This window comes from Oncorhynchus clarkii, chromosome 23 (assembly GCF_045791955.1).
Source record: "Oncorhynchus clarkii lewisi isolate Uvic-CL-2024 chromosome 23, UVic_Ocla_1.0, whole genome shotgun sequence".
NCBI classification, from domain to species: Eukaryota; Metazoa; Chordata; class Actinopteri; order Salmoniformes; family Salmonidae; genus Oncorhynchus; species Oncorhynchus clarkii.
This window is the reverse complement of record NC_092169.1, coordinates 3,283,799-3,301,343: the sequence shown is the minus strand read 5'-3', so window position 1 is coordinate 3,301,343 and position 17,545 is coordinate 3,283,799. Positions and strand designations below refer to the sequence as shown.

General features: G+C 46.4%; 1 protein-coding gene across 1 annotated transcript; it reads right to left on the bottom strand.

Moving 5' to 3' along the window:
* Positions 1-3,311: 3,311 nt before the first annotated feature.
* On the bottom strand, positions 3,312-13,327 carry LOC139381766 (cdc42 effector protein 3-like). Its single transcript, XM_071125516.1, has 2 exons — positions 12,712-13,327; positions 3,312-5,165 (listed from the first exon to the last, which is right to left on the bottom strand). Exon 2 carries the CDS (start codon positions 4,889-4,891, stop codon positions 3,878-3,880), a length of 1,014 nt encoding a protein of 337 aa, XP_070981617.1. The 5' UTR covers positions 4,892-5,165; positions 12,712-13,327; the 3' UTR covers positions 3,312-3,877.
* Positions 13,328-17,545: the final 4,218 nt, after the last annotated feature.

Genomic DNA, 17,545 nt, shown 5'->3' with positions numbered 1-17,545 from the left:
TGTTGTGGAAGAGCAGTGAGGGGAAGACAAGAATATCTTTATCCTCCTGACCGCGCCTCTACTTTCTCCTCGGCGGGCCAGAGAGCAGGGAAATGTCCCTCTATTTGCCTAGTGCGAATACCACTATGAGGGGCTCCATAAGTAACACTTCTATGTGAAAGACACTGCATACATTATTCCGGGCTCTGTCTGAGCGGGGGTGGAAAAATTTGCCTGGGTTTGAGTTATGCTTTCTTTGGCACTCCTGGCCCACGGGCCAAAGCTTATTCATCCTGAAACCTGACAGCTTCACCTTAGTCCAGGAAATAGAAACATGCGAGAGCTGGACTCCCATGATCTCAAATGTTCTGTTGGGGTATTTGAAGCGAGAGACAGTTTCTTGAGAAACACCTGAACGATTTATCAACTGTCGTGATGAACGAGAACATTCTTTGCGAAAACAAGCTCAGTAGTATATTTATAGTTTAGCCACTTCAACTTAGGGTGGACTGTTTATGGTACCTTACTGATCCATGATCTTGGCTGCCCATGGCTAATACCTCCCTGTAGGGAGTGTGTAATATGTTCGAAAATATGGCTATGAACTACTTTATTTGTTTGTGTTTCCATGCTTAGTCTAGTTGAATTCCATGTAACAGGAAAGTGAATAAACATATTTTTTTCCAGTTAAAGTCCTCCTTTTACGTCAGGCTTCTTACCACTTTGCCAACCCACACCACCAAAGTCATAGAAAATAGAATTGAGTAATTAAGTATTTGCTGATTTTGTCAAGCGACTGACCGACACACCAACGGGGGGGGGGGGGGGGGGGGGGATTACAGGGCACAAGGAAGTACAGAATCTGCAGACGCCCGCGTCACCTCTCTCTCCTTCTGGTGTGTCACTAATAAGGCTAAACCAATTAGAACCCTCCCTTTTTCCCAGCACTAATGACTGCGAAAACATGGCAAATAACAAAGTTTGGGCCAAACCTTTGTAGTAATTGAATTTCAAAGGCATTTAGTCTGAGCTGGAAAACAGGCAGTGAATTCAAGATGGAGCCAGAGAAGCAAGTGAGAAACAAGTAGGGACGGTGTTATATTTTGTAATATGTCTGTGGGCGTATCACATGCTAGATGTTTCCATTTGGTGTGTGATAGAAGCCTGACATACATAGGCGTTGAGGAATAGCAGCTGTAGCAGTAGAGAATTGAACCCTGGGTTGATCCAGGTCAACAGGAACTGACCTTGGCCCTGGACCCCCCTGGTCATAAAAACACAGCCCAACAAGGCTATTTTCCATCTTCTATACAAAGAAGTACAATCCCTTGCATTCTCTATTCTTATTGTATGATTATTGTATGATTTTTGGGTAGACCAGCTAAGAGAGGCAATTTGGGGATTGAGACAGGCAGTACAGGTTATCTGAGGCTCATAGTCGAGATGCAGATGCAGTGCCCTAGACTGCTGTGCCACTCGGGAGCCCAGATGAAGGGGAGGAGACAGGTTAAAGAAGGATTTTAAGCCTTGAGACAATTGAAACATGGATTGTGTATGTGTGCCATTCAGAGGGTGAATGGGCAAGATAAAAGCTTTAAGTGCCTTTGAACAGTGTATGGTAGTAGATGCCAGGCGCACCGGTTTGAGTGTGTCAAGAACCACAACGCTCTGGGTTTTTCCATGCTCAAAAAGTTTCCTGTGTGTGTCAAGAATGGTCCACCACCCAAAGGACATCCAGCCAACTTGACACAACTGTGGGAAGCATTGGCATCAACATCGGCCAGCATCCCTACGGAACACTTTTGACACCTTATAGAGTCCACGCCCCAATGAATTGAGGCTGTTCTGAGGGCAAAAGGGTGTGCAACTCAATACGAGGAAGGTGATACTAATGTTGTGTACATGCAGTGTGTTTACACAACATACTACAGCCACACATGTATGGTTACACGACTGTCCTCTGAAGACTGTCATCAACTCAATGACGTACCATTACAGATATGAACAGAGTCATTACCTCTTCCTCAGCAGCACGATTTCCATTACTAGTCAGTGCTCAGAAGTTGTGCTCGAAAACTACGGAGGTGACACATGCAAAACTCTTTACAATTCATCCCAAGGAATTTCCACTGGTCAGGGCATCTGCTAGCTACCACATTCGTTTTGCATGACGGGCGGCGGAAATATGTTCCTCCTCACGTCTGGTTCAGCCAAGCACGAGACGCCGCCCCCCCCCCCCCCCCAACCAGGTTTTACATTGTTGTTTACGGACATATTGAGGTCTCCCAATTATTTGGTGGAGGTTTATCACCTCTAGTTATTCCTCTACAAAAATGGAAGCAAACCGAACTCAGAACTTGCATGCCAAATGAACTTGATAATAATGAACATGTCAAATTAACACAATAATATGGGAATGGGATGAAGCTTGTGAAAATGGTTCCCGCAGTGGTATTATTGTGGCTGGCCTTATCTATGTTTTCTGAAGGGGTCCTATGCCGGTTAAAGAGTGGCACCATAGCTGGTTCTTAAGACATCTAATGGGACACGGTGGGGGGGGCACACTTAGCCTGCATGTGGCCACTCAGAGACCATAAGAGGAGATGGAGGATGGGGATGAGGATTGTATATAAGGGGGAGAGGGCGGTGGTTAAGAGGGTACAGGCTTTGGTAATTACAGCTGCCTTACCCTTTCAGATTGTTGCCTCAACACTGCTATGCCAACACCTCCTTTATTGTAGCCAGACAGAGGTGAGTGGCCATCCATCTCTTTGTACTGAACATAGTTTGCCTGTGGGTAGGCGGCAAGATTTTTACAATCCCAACGCCACTATACACTGATTGATGGGTGGGTTTAAAGCCCCTTCTACTCTAAACAGCTGATTTATGCCCGCTCCTAGATGCATGTGCTCCATTGCTGGAATGTAGGGAATTTTAAAGACCCCTCCTCTGCTTGTGCCGTCCGCACGCAAACAAAAGGAGCAGGCGCCTGGTTGAGCAGATCAAGGAGTGCTCTCCCACAAGTGCTCCCACCGCAGGGCAGTGAAGGAGAATGTAAAGAATGCCAGAAGGCGAGAAAGAAAGCCATTCTGTCCCTCTTCTCTCTTTTCCACTGTCTCGGTCTGTTTGAGTTTCGTATCTCTCCCCTCACGCCTTCTTGCTTTTTACCTGTACTGAAGTGTACTGTACTGTGTAGGCCTATCGTCTTCACTTTGTGTTCCTCTATATTTCACTCTCCATCTTATACCTCTGTCTTTTCCTCTGAAAGATCTCATACCACCAAGGATACAACTCTGCTAAATCACAAATTATTTCACTCTTTTGAAAAAACGTAGGGGGGAAAAAGGACACATTTTTATTTATTAACGCTATATAACAAAAACACAAGTACTGTATAGTATGCATAGGATCTTTGTAGTTTTGTTAATAAAATGGTCATGTGACAAACAAAATAGTGCTTTGATAAACACATTAAAAGTCACCAAGATGCATTATATTTAGATATTGAGAAACAGAGCTTTAGATTGTGTATCAAAGCAATAACTTCTTCAGAACACGTATCTTTTTTTATCTACAGCTAAAGCCGGGATAAAAACACAAAAAAAACACTAAAATAGATTGCAAAATAGGCTGGGGTTTAGTTGTAATTCAACAGCGCATGCATCTCTCATGCCTGTAGCACAAAGCACAAACAGAAAAAGCATTGAAACCCTAAGGAAGCTAAGACAGAAACGTATTTCAGAAAATAACGACACAAAGCAGCGCTGCATACCGAAGTGAATTTCCATCACAATAATATCCACATGCCATGGACAATATTTTGACAGGTTTGAGTCTTTTCTCATAGTTCTCTCTTAAGTTCTATATTTCCCTTTCAACTCACTAGCCTGAGCATTGTTCAAGGTCTGCTCATTACCTTGGGGTCACCCATAATGTTGAGTACATCATCAAGAATGGATGGGCCCAAATCGAGTTCAAGTGACAAAAGGGAACCAGTGATGTAGGAGATGGAATCCTGTGACACCCTCTTGTCATTGCAGAATTCAAAGTCAATGTCGCAAATGCGCCCCTCGTCCACCCCGCTGTCCCTGTCCACCCAGTCTCCATTGCAGTCAGAGAGCGCTTTCTCATAGCAGAGGGTAATGTCATTGTTAAAGCTTCCCAAGCCATTGCAGTTGCCGTTGCCATTGAAGCCTTCGTTACCATTGCAGGTGCCATTGATGTTGCCGTTAATGTAGTAGGTTGGTGTAGGCTTTTCATAACCGCTCTCAATATTATCATTTTCATAATTGCTTTTGAAGACTTTCTTTGTCTTTGGCTTCTCTGGTTTCTCTATCAGATCCAGCAGGACGTCTGGTTTGGTTGTGACCTCTGTAGGAGGTTTGGTGTGGTTGCTGCTTAAGACCTCAATGGAACACAACAGGGTTTCCATCTCCAGGATCCCCAGTTTATCAGTCCCATCTGGGCCCCCTAGGGGAGGGGTAGGAACCCGCCCTACCATGCTATCCAGTGGTTCCTTAACGGGCATAGAGAACATATTGGTGGAGAGGAGGGGCAAGGTGAGGGCCTGGCACCCCCCGATAGAAGGAAGCGAGATGGCGTTCTTCAGAACCGGAGAGGGCGTCTCGGTGAACTGGGCATCAGATGCACTGTTGGCCCGCAGGAACTCATTGTGGACGCCGTATTGCGGACGGAACACCTCACCTTTCCCAGGCAGGAGCTCAAACTTCCCCTGGAGGAAGGACATGTCCCCGAAGGCGTCCCTCTCGCCGCCCTTTCCGATGTGAATGGTGTGGCGAAAGTCCCCCAGCGGTGGACTGATCATGTCTGGGGACAGGATGTCCCTCAGACGACACTTCTTGCCTTTCTTGCTGTTGTTGGACTTCAGGTAGATGGGTGCTTTGGCAGGCATGGTGGTCACTGTTGAATAGAGCTCAGAGATAAAGGACAAAGGGAGGAGAAAACTCCTAGAACGTTAGGACTGGTGAAGAACTTCACACTGAACACAAGGTCTCCCTGCGGAGATGGTGGAATTACATTCTCAATGAAACGACTGTGTTGTCTTTGCCTACTCCGAAGATAGGTTCGATCTTTGTGTCATTAATCAGGAAATCCAAGTTGAGCAGGAGTCCAAGTTCTCACCAGTGTTGCCTATGACGTTGCAGAGTGGTCAACAGGCCACTTTCCTGAAGATAGAAAGAAAACAAAAAGGAGATCAGATATTTTATACAGTTTTTTTCCCCCCAAAACACAGTATATTATTAAAATATGGGGTATGTTTTATGCCAAGATGCTTGAGTCAATGTTACATTTTACTTTAAAATTCAATATTCACATAACAAACTGAGTCGCATTGTTGACACATTTATACATTTCTCCAACTTCTTCCTAGAATCCTTACTGATCTGTCAATAATGATCTACACTTCATGTCAATCCCTATTCTGATTACAATATAAAGTTACCATCACAAGACCCAAAATAAATTGTGGACATGCACGGAACATCCTCATCCCCAGTTCCCCTCAACCCCCCTGCGTCTGATTCGAGTGTTAGACCTGCTGAACTGAAGCCCGGGCTCAGGCCCCTCTACTCAGATCCTCACAAGGCCCCCCAAGGCTCCCTCCTTCTACTCTTCTGCATGTGCTAATATGGAACAGCTGGACTGCAGATTGGTTAAAGTGATGTGAAGGGGCTTTAGTAGGATCAGGGCAGGGCAGGCGATGGAGGAGAGAGCTGCTGCCCAGACACGCACCAAGATAGAGGGGGGGGGGGGGGGGGGGGGGGGGGGGGGAAGAAGTGATGCTCAGAAAGAGGGAAAGTAGGAGTTAGGAGAGCAAATTGTCGGAGGAGAGATAGAAGTGTTTTGTTTTTACTTTGATACGCTGGATGTTTTGCTTCAATTGTAATATTAACCCACTGGGCACAGACGTAAGTCAGTTCAACGTCTAGTTTTGATTTATATTTGGTTGAGTTAAAAAACGTGAAATTAACATTAAATCAACAACATATATATATATATATATATATATATATATATATATATATATATATATATACACACAGTGGGGAGAACAAGTATTTGATACACTGCCGATTTTGCAGGTTTTCCTACTTACAAAGCATGTAGAGGTCTGTCATTTTTATCATAGGTACACTTCAACTGTGAGAGACGGAATCGAAAACAAAAATCCAGAAAATCACATTGTATGATTTTTAAGTAATTAATTTGCATTTTATTGCATGACATAAGTATTTGATACATCAGAAAAGCAGAACTTAATATTTGGTACAGAAACCTGATTGCAATTACAGAGATCATACGTTTCCTGTAGTTCTTGACCAGGTTTACACACACTGCAGCAGGGATTTTGGCCAACTCCTGTATACAGACCCTCTCCAGATCATTCAGGTTTCAGGGCTGTCGCTGGGCAATACGGTCTTTCTGCTCCCTCCAAAGATGTTCTATTGTGTTCAGGTCTGGAGACTGGCTAGGCCACTCCAGGACCCTGTGATGCTTGTTACAGAGCCACTCCTTAGTTGCCCTGGCTGTGTGTTTCGGGTCATTGTCATGCTGGAAAACCCAGCCACGACCTATCTTCAATGCTCTTACTGAGGGAAGGAGGTTGTTGGCCAAGATCTCGCGATACATGGCCCCATCCATCTTCCCCTTAATACGGTGCAGTCGTCCTGTCCCCTTTGCAGAAAAGCATCCCCAAATAATGATGTTTCCACCTCCATGCTTCACGGTTGGGATGATGTTCTTGGGGTTGTACTAATCCTTCTTCTTCCTCCAAACACGGCGAGTGGAGTTTAGACCAAAAAGCTCTATTTCTGTCTCATCAGACCACATTACCTTCTCCCATTCCTCCTCTGGATCATCCAGATGGTCATTGGAACACTTCTGACGGGCCTGGACATGCGCTGGCTTGAGCAGGGGGACCTTGCGTGCGCTGCAGGATTTTAATCCATGACGGCGTAGTGTGTTACTAATGGTTCTCTTTGAGACAGTGGTCCCAGCTCTCTTCAGGTCATTGACCAGGTCCTGCCGTGTAGTTCTGGGCTGATCCCTCACCTTCCTCATGATCATTGATGGTCCACGAAGTGAGATCTTGCATCAAGCCCCAGACCGAGGGTGATTGACCGTCATCTTGAACTTCTTCCAGTTTCTAATAACTGCGCCAACAGTTGTTGCCTTCTCACCAAGCTGCTTGCCTATTGTCCTGTAGCCCATCCCAGCCTTGTGCAGGTCTACAATTTTATCCCTGATGTCCTTACACAGCTCTCTGGTCTTGGCCATTGTGGAAAGGTTGGAGTCTGTTTGATTGAGTGTGTAGACAGGTGTCTTTTATACAGGTAACAAGTTCAAACAGGTGAGGTTAATACAGGTAATGAGTAGAGAACAGGAGGGCTTCTTAAAGAAAAACTAACATGTCTGTGAGAGCTGGAATTCTTACTGGTTGGGAGGTGATCAAATACTTGTGTCCTGCAATAAAATGCAAATGAATTACTTAAAAATCAAACAATGTGATTTTCTGGATTTTTGTTTTAGATTCCGTCTCTCACAGTTGAAATGTACCTATGATAAAAAATTACAGACCTCTACATGCTTTCTAAGTAGGAAAACCTGCCAAATCGTCAGTGTATCAAATATTTGTTCTCCCCACTGTATATATACACTACCGTTCAAAAGTTTGGTGTCACTTAGAAATGTTGTTGTTTTTGAAAGAAGAGCACATTTTTTGTCCATTAAAATAACGTCAAATTGATCAGAAATACAGTGTAGACATTGTTAATGTTGTAAATGACTACTGTAGGTGGAAATGGCTGCATACAGAGGCCCATTATATCAGCAACCATCACTTCTGTGCTCCAATGGCACGTTGTGCTAGCTAATCCAAGTTTAACATTTTAAAAGGTTAATTGATCATTAGAAAACCCTTTGCAATTATGTTACCATAGCTGAAAACTGTTGTTCTGATTAAAGAAGCAAAAAAACTGGCCTTCTTTAGACTAGTTGAGCATCTGGAGCATCATCATTTGTGGGTTCGATTACAGGCTCAAAATGGCCATAAATAAATAACTTTCTTCTGACACTCATCAGTCTATTCTTGTTCTGAGAAAAGAAGGCTGTTCCATGTGAGAAATTGCCAAGATACTGAAGATCTCGTACAAAGCTGTGTACTACTTCCTTCAATGTTCGCACATGATTTTGCTGTACTTACAGTAACACATGTTGAGGAGGAATTGATCAAGGGGAAAACTTTGTGGCACTTGACAGAATCTAGCATTCACAAAGAAAGTGAAAAATACACGGAGGAGGAGGAGGAGGAGGAGGGGAAGCGGCTAAGATGAAGGGGGTAGGGAGAAGAGGGAGCAATACAGAGTAGAGAGTAGATAGAGTGAGAGAGTGCTTGCCCATTTATAGACATATTTACTTGTGAGAGGTCTGTCGGCAGTGACCCTCACTGACAGAGTGCACCGCTGCACACAAGTGCCTGGGCGGCCAAGTCCACCCAAGAAATGTTTGACTGAGAAAGCATCCACATTCCCGCTGTGTGCAGCAGACCCCAATGGGACACACTGCATCCAACAGAAAGGCACAATCCTTATCAGAGGCTCACCAAGTAAGCTGGCTACATTTATCCATTGTAGATGTTTAGTGGGGACAGCCGTGGACACCTGGCATGGTGTTTGAATCTGGATTGTAGACCAGATGCCAGTATAACATTGACGACAACAGATACAACAGTCTCTTTCAACAGCAGCCACTTGGTGCACGAGACTAAATAAATGAGGATCCCACCATTGCTCATCTAAGTGATAACATCAATGTGTTTTGTACTAAATGTAGTTTTACTTCCCGTTAATACAACAATGGCCATGCATTACTTACTCAAACAACACAAAAGGGCCCAAAAACTGAACATACAGTATGGTAGGCTATGTGAAGTGGTTCAGAGAATGTTCTCACTGGGGGGGGCATTGCAACACAAATAAACTTGCCACTGTGGCTCTATATTTAGACATGACAAGCAGGGTGGAAGGATGCAGAATATCTGTGAGTGGGTCTGTACGGCAGCACTGCTCTCTTAAGAGCCGTGTGCAAGTGAGTGTTGGAGCGAGTGCCAGTGTTTGCTTGACTAGGCTCAGGAGAGAGCAAGCAGATTTGAAAAAGCTCCATTCGCGAGATGGAGAGTGTGTTTGTTTACTGTGCGTCTGACTGGGAGCGAGTGAGAAAGAAAGACAGACAGAGAAAGATGAATAGCAGACTGTCAGAAAAACACTCCTGCAGTGTTTCTTTGAAGGAACAGAAAAGAAAAAACAAAGATCCCCTGCCTCGCATAGCATCTGACTACCTTTCCCTCCCTCATTTTCCCTCCATCTCTCCATACTGCTCTTTTCCCATTGGACCTTGAAAGCTCACTGCAGCTGGGAATTGGGTTCCAATAGGAAGTCAGAGAAAAGCACAGGCAAACCTCCAAATCCTAAACCCTTCCTCTCATGGGTTCGGTCCAATGTCTGTGCTCTGCGCTGTGATTGCAGCTACCAGCCACGTTATCTGCCTTAAATTAGAGTCCCACACTGCAGAAGAAGGTCACTGGCTGAGGCAACTACAGTCTGCCAATACTTATTGATCATTGGACTGCCCAAAGCTAGACCACCTGCTGGGTCTGTGCAGATGGAATACAGATCTGCTTTTCTCAAGTGTCATGGGAAATGCATTGCTGATGTTTTATGATGGATGATCATGTTGTTTTGGAATCAGTTGTATACCTCTGTAGAAATCCTCCGCAAAGCCACATTTCTCATTGCTGGCCAAGGGGGAATATGTCTTGGCAGTATATTTCTACAGAGTTAGACTATTGACAGTATAGCATAGAGAGACATCCGATATTCATCTAAATGAAGGTGTCAGCTGGTATAGGGAAAGCGGAGGACCTTCAAACTGGTCATCCTCGCGGTGGAGTGGAGTTTGGCTGCATTTGGCAGTCATTATTGGAATGCCAGAGGTCACTAGTAAATTAAAAAGGAAGTGGCATTCAGCTCAGTCAGTTAACTCTGTTTTTCCAGAGAGGATAACCAATCGAGGACTCAAGCTGTATAAAAGCAAAAAATATCTGCTATAAATATTTAAACTAAATTTTCACTGGTTGTGAAATTGTCCTAATTTTACAACAAGGCTGGTACAAACAAACTGAAGGAGATGACAACTCCGCGGGTGGGAAATAAATCTGCAATGCTCTCCTGAATGTGTCAAACTTCTGCGATTCCATTTTGTCAATCAAGCTTTTCAATCAAGCAAGTGAGAACACATTCTCTTGCTTCACTCCCAGTTTTCCCGTGATTAGCCACAGTAGGCTGAGGTCCAGCGGTAGGTAAAGAGGAAATCAGACTACAGGGCCAATGAGCAACCGCTTGGCCCAGGAATACATCTTTGTCTCTGGCGGGGTGTTAGAAGTTGAGCAGGTGCATACTGGTCTAACTCCTAACCCCCAAGAGCCAGATTCACACTCTACTTTTGGAACAGGGCCCAAAAGGGAGCAATGAGTGCGGCACGTGCACGTTGCCAGCCTCGGGCGCCCCGCGACGCCACTGCAGAATGCGGTCATGGGTTTTCATTTACAACTCTGGGGAAGGGGGGGGGTCTGCTGGCGACTTCCTCACAAGTGGTCGCTGAGCACCGGTCCAAATCATCGAGAGTGGCAAATAAAGCTTTGGTGTCATTGGGTCAGCTGTCTGTATCTGTGTAGGCAGGATGGGGAGCTGGAGCAGCTCCAGCCTATTAGAACTGGTTTGGGTTCATTACAGACATGATGGGGAATGCAATGTAAGGCCCAGTTTAGCGGTGTTAGCTATTGTAAGCAGAGAAGGTTGCAGTAGACTAGGGAAGCGCAGAGGGTTCTGGGTAATGGGCAGATGACTTTGGGGGGGTGAGGGCAGTGGGGTCCTGTCTCTCGTCTCCTCACGACAGTCTGTTTCGGAGATGTAGACCGCCAATGAAGTCATGTGACTATCTGGGTCATCTTATTATTAGAGCTTGTGTAAACGTGCTGTAGTCTAGACCAGACCTCGGCAATTCCAATCTTCGTCGGCCTGATTGGTGTCACACTTTCCCCCCCATCCCTAGCAAACACACCTGATTTAAACAAATTGCATTTTTTAACTGAAGATCATGATTAGTTGATTATTGTAGTCAGGTGTGATAGCTGGGGCAAAAGTGTGACACCAATCAGACTGCTGAGGACTGGAGTTGCCCAGGCCTGGTCTAGACAAGTGCCTATCATGACACTGTGCAGTTTGGTCTCACTGTACACAGAAATGCATCACATGGGTGGCGGAGCTAGAGAGGCCTACGGTTAAGCATTGAGGCTGCTCACACTTCGCCTCACATTTTGACCTATTTACGCCACTGCCCTTCTTTAAAAAAATGAAACCATCACCTTCCATCCTTCAAGCAAATGTTTGTCTAATAATAGCATTACTGATTTCAGGGTTACAGGGATGTTGCTTCTTCTTCTTCTACTTCACTGAACATGGAGTTTTGAAAAAATGAGTTGTACATTTTGATGTACAGTATGTATGATGGACTGTTTATTAAATTCTATCCTTTAACCCCTTAAATTCTGACATGACCATGAATAGACAAACAACCATCTCTTTTGGGCCGCGATTACAAAAAGAACCAGGGCAGATGACCAACAGCAGATGGTAATGGTATCCCTTAGAAGACACTCAGAGAGAATTGGTTTGAACTGCTTTGTTACATATAGAAACGTCAATTATAGGCAGTTGTTCCTCTTCGAGCCTGGTGTGGCTGTGGTGGGAGTGTAGTAGAATGCAGAATAGTGTTTGTTCTGTCTGATTCTCCCCTCCTCTGTGCCTCTCCACACCAGCCCTCAGCGATTACCCCGTGCCACCCGCTAGCATGGGTTCTGCTCTCTGCTCAGTTGTACTTGGCAGGGCCTGGCAGGAAACCATATCAAAGCAGAAAAGACATGAAGGGAATGTCAACACAACCACTCACTGGCAATGCGATGAGTGCAGTCTTGTTGGGGCTAGATATTCTGAAATCCCTTTCAAAACCACAGCGGAAACCTCTCCAAATCTGTTCACTCGTGAGATTAACGCAAAGCAAAGCTCTACATATCAGTAGAACATGTCAGAAATGTGTTGCCTGGCTTAAAAATGTCCCCTCCAGGAACAAAAGAGATGGTGTCAGGTTGCCCCTAACTGCTCACCCCTTGTTGTGTAGTGCAATAACATTTTGTGGACATAACTTACCCCTGCACTCTTCATATCCGTAACTGACCACCAATCACAGTTCAAACATTTAGTAGAACCTGACCACTAACCCATCAACTACAAACTCAATGATACATATTCATTTCCATTTGAGTCATTTAGCAGATGCTCTTATCCGGACAGACTTACAGAAGCAATTAGGGTTAAGTGCCTTACTCAATGGCACATCGACAGATTTTTCCGACCTAGTGGTCTCAGGGATTCAAACCAGCAATCTTTCAGATACTGGCCCAACGCTCTTAACTGCTAAACTGAGGCAAGACGTCCAACAGTGAAGGTGAACCAAGTTAACAGCAACATTCTCCCTTTGAATACTTAGTCCCATTGAAGGTTTTACCAGAATGTTCCAAATCACTGTACATGATACAATGCCAGAGATATCCGACACATTACAAACTAAAAAGTCTAAAACCCACTTTTCCCTCACCTTTTGTAATCCCTGTGATGAGCTCCTGGTTCGTGTCAGAAGGAGGTGTCCACTTTCCTCCTGAAGGTCTTCATTCCTAGTGCTGACTGCTGAAGAGGTGTGTGTAGCGTGTGGTTCCCGGACTCACTGGTGCTGGCTGAAGCTCGAGCTAGCTATTCCTCTCTGGAACTGTAGTCTCCTCCTACCCTATGACTGCCGTCTGCAGCACCTGTGCCTGTCTGTCTATCTGTCTGTCTGCTTTCCAAGCCACAGCTCAAGACGTTTTTAGTGCAGGCTGCAGTGGGATGGGACGAGTGGGATCCTCTCCTTCTGCTCCCTGGTGTGTCGAGCCCCCCCCCCCTCTCTTTCTCCTGTCGCTGGACAGCTGTTTGCTGGGGTGGAGAGAGGTCAGGCTGGGGGGCAGGCTGGACAGCTAGGTTACTGTGTGGAGGATCAGTATGCTGCCTCTGCTGCTGCTGGCTGCTGCGCTGGAAGTCTGTCCTTTTCTTTAAACTGTCTGCTCTCTGTCCCCCTCTCTTAAACTACAATATCTTGCTCTGTGTTCTCTCTCTCTCTTTCTCTCTTCTTTCTCCTCCTCTCCACTCTCTCTCTGCCTTGATCTGATAAAAGCTGCTCTGTAAATCGAGTGGGCATACAGCAGACACATGGCTTGCTGTATTCAGGGGGTTGGTCTCTCTCTCTCTCGCTCTGTTACACAAACTATCCCTGTCTATTTTATTAGCACACACATTAAGACACTCATTCTCCCACTATTTCTCTTAAGTACATTCATGCCGGTATATTCATTCACATTCTCGCTGTTTCATACTGCATAGTTTTTATTTAATTTTGTATCTTATCTGTAACTCTGCATTGTTGGAAATGGACCCACTCGTAAGTATTTCACTGTTAGTCTACACCTGTGTAACGGCTGTTGGAAGGAGAAGGTGAGGACCAAGGTGCAGCGTGGTACGTGTTCATCTTTTATTAGTTGAACTGAACACTGAATAGCAAAACAACAAAGAGAACAACCGAAACAGTTCTCTCTGGTGCAGACACAAAAACAGACAGCAACTACCCACAAAACCCAGGTGGGAAAAGGCTGCCTAAGTATGGTTCTCAATCAGAGACAACGATAGACAGCTGCCTCTGATTGAGAACCACACCCGGCCAAACACACATAAATAGAAAACATAGAACACAAAACATAGAATGCCCCCCCCCAAACCTGCTGTCTACGAAGCATGTGACAAATAAAATTTGATTTGATTTTGTACAGTATCTCTTTATGTTCCTCCACACATTTCTCTATTTCCTGTAGGGTTGAGCAGCACTGCAGTGCTCCAGAGGAAAGCTATTCATTGGCTAATAGTCAACACATGACATAATGCTATTACAGTTTTTTTTCAATCGCTTTGGGACAATTTTCACAAGTATGTGGTACATTTTCATAACTCTATGCACAAAAATGTAAACAGATCATCAAAATGGCTCATGTTTCAAAACTCTAATGGCATTTTCTATTGGCTGAGTACAACAAACAAATTCACAAAGTCACATGTCCACTGCACCAAATTACTCCTTCATTTTGGATACAGACAGTAATCAATCAATGTATCTGCTTTTCAAAATGCAACATTCACTTTACTTTTGATATGATCTTTTTGTAATTTGTTATCAATACATTGAACCATCACTTAATCAAACTGCTAAAAACTACTGAAACAAAATTATGTAGTGTCTAGTTAACTTATATAGTTTGATAAAAGGCTGAACACTGTACATGTTTGTATTTTTACCTCATAAATGAACACATTTGATCAATTTATGTCGGAAGGTACAAACCAAATCATATATGAATGTGGCTGTAAATACTACATCATCAGCCAGAGTGCTTCAATAGGACAAAGTGGAAAGAGTCACTCTATGTTCTACCATTTTGAATTATAGTGTAGTGTACTATGCACTGCTGAAATACCTATTAGGAATCAAGGTAAAACACAGATACAGACACGTCGAATTGACAATGGTTTAATGTTCCAAAAGGGGCAGGCAATAGACAGGTCAAGGCAAGCAGTGGTCACTAAAACCAGAGGTGGGGCAAAGGTACCGGACGGCAGGCAGGCTCAGGGTCAGGGTAGGCAGAGGTCAACAATCCAGAGGTGGGGCAATGGTAACGGACGGCAGGCAGGCTCAGGGTCAGGGTAGGCAGAGGTCAACAATCCAGAGGTGGGGCAATGGTAACGGACGGCAGGCAGGCTCAGGGTCAGGGTAGGCAGAGGTTAACAATCCAGAGGTGGGGCAATGGTACCGGACGGCAGGCAGGCTCAGGGTCAGGGTAGGCAGAGGTTAACAATCCAGAGGTGGGAACAGGAGACAAAGGGCATAGGTTTGACTCTGGACACATGAAAGGCGGGATGTGCTGTATATGAAGGGTACAGGGCAACAGAAGACAGACAGCAGAGGGGCTAATAATCTTGGAGATGGGATATGGGCCGATAAACCGGGGGAAGAGTTTGCGGGATTCCACCCGGAGGAGCAGATCCCGGGTGGAAAGCCATATTTTCTGCCCGAGACGATACCGGGAAGCCGGGGTCCGATGGCGATCCGCTTGTCGTAGATACCTGGAGGTGTTCTTGATGAGGACCGGCCGGGCTCTCCTCCAGGTACGACTACAGCCGCAAACAAACATCTGGGCAGAAGGTACACCGACCGACCTCTTCCTCCTGCTCGGGGAAGAGTGGGGACTGATACACCAGGGAACGCTCAAACGGAGATAGGCCCGTGGCAGAGCAGGGAAGGGTGTTGCGGGCATACTCCACCCACACCAGCTGCTGGCTCCAGGAGGTGGGGTTGGAGGGGACCAGGCAGCACAGAGCAGTCTCAAGATCCTGGTTGGCTTGCCTCGACTGGCCATTGGACTGGGGGTGGAACCCAGAGGACAAGCTGGCCGACGACCCAATGAGGGAGCAGAACACCTTTCAGAACCGGGACGAGAACTGAGGCCCCTGATTGATGACCATGTCCATGGGCAGTTCATGGATCCGGAAGACGTGCTGCACCATGATCTGGGCCTTCTCCTTGGCCGAGGGTAGTTTCGGGAGAGGAATGAAGGGAGCAGCCTTGGAAAACCGATCGACCAAAGTCAGGGTGGCAGTGTTGTCCTCAGACGGGGGGAGACCAGTGACGAAATCCAGGGATATGTGGGAACAGGGACGGTGATGGACAGGCAGTGGTTGCAGAAGATCAACCGGAGCTTGTCGAGGAGTCTTATTCTGAGCACATACTGTGCAGGAGGAGACAAACGTGGTGACATAAGGAACAATCGTAGGCCACCAAAAGCATTGTTGCACGAATGCCAGGGTTTGACGGGAGCCTGGGTGGCAGGCAAGCCTGGAGGAATGGGCCCACTCCAGCCAGTGCCTCCATTCCTCCAACGCCATATTCACCACGAGAAGCTCACGATTCCCCACATCATAGTTTCTTTCCATGGCGTTGAGGTGGTGGGAGAAGAAGGCGCACGGATGTAGCTTGAGGTCCAGGGCAGAACACTGGGACAGGACCTCCCCCACTCCAACATCAGAAGCATCGGCCTCCACCACCAACTGACTGGAAGGGTCTGGATGAACCAAGCTGGGAGCTGTGGTGAAGCGTTGCAGCTGCAGGAAGCGTTGCAGCTGCACCAAGGAAGTAGGCTGGGGCCAATCCACCACCGCTTTCACCTTCCCATGATCCATTTGCACACTCCCTGCGGTGATGATGAAACCCAGAAAATGGATGGTGGAACGATGGAACTCGTACTTCTCTGCTTTTACAAACAGCTGGTTCTCCAGGAGGCATTGGGGAACCAGTTGGACGTGGAGCACATGTTCTTGGGTGGAACTGGAGAAGATGAGGATGTGATCTAGGTAGACAAAGACGAACCGGTTCAACATGTCGTGGAGAACATCATTGACCAGAGCTTAAAACACAGCAGGGGTGTTGGTAAGGCCAAATGGCATGACCAGATACTCGTAGTGACCGTTGTCCTTGTTGAAGGTGGTCTTCCACTCATCCCCTTCCCGTACCCGCACCAGGTGGTAGGCGTTCCGTAGATCCAGCTTGGAAAACACGATGGCCCCCTGGAGCGGCTCAAAGGCGGATGAGATGAGTGGTAGCGGGTAGTGGTTCTTCATCATTATGTCGTTGAGACCCCGGTAGTAAATGCACGGGTGCAGGGTCTTGTCCATCTTCTTCTGCACCAGCGGGAGAATGATGGATGAGTCCTGCTGCAAGGGAGACCCAGTGTACGTCGCCATCACCCTGGTCTCTGGTCCCAACAGAGAGTTTAGTCATCCCTGGGGCGGAATCGTGCTAGGGAGAAGGTCAATTCTACAGTTATAAGGTCGGTGCGGTGGGAGTGAAGTTGCACGGGCCTTGTTGAACACCTCCCGGAGGTCATGGTACTCCGAAGGAATGATGGAGAGGTCCAGGGCACCTTCCGAGCCCCCAGGAAGACGTCCCAGGGCAGGTTGCGCTGACTTCAGGCATTGGGGTGTGGCAGAATGGGCTCCAGCCGATGATGGCACCAGTAAACTAGTTAATGAGGGGATTGTGTCGCTGGAGCCAGGATAATCCCAATACCACGGGAATCTGAGGGGACTTGATGAGCAGGACCTGGAATGCCTCGCTGTGGTTCCCTGACACACGTAGGTTGATGGGAGAGGTGTTGTGGGTGACTCGGCCTATAGAGCGCCCGTCCAGCGCTCTAACGTCCATGGGAATAGAGAGGGGCTGAGTGGGGATGTTCAGCTCGGACGCCAGGGTAGCATCCAAAAAGCTCTCGTCAGCTCCAGAGTCAATGAGAACCCGAAGA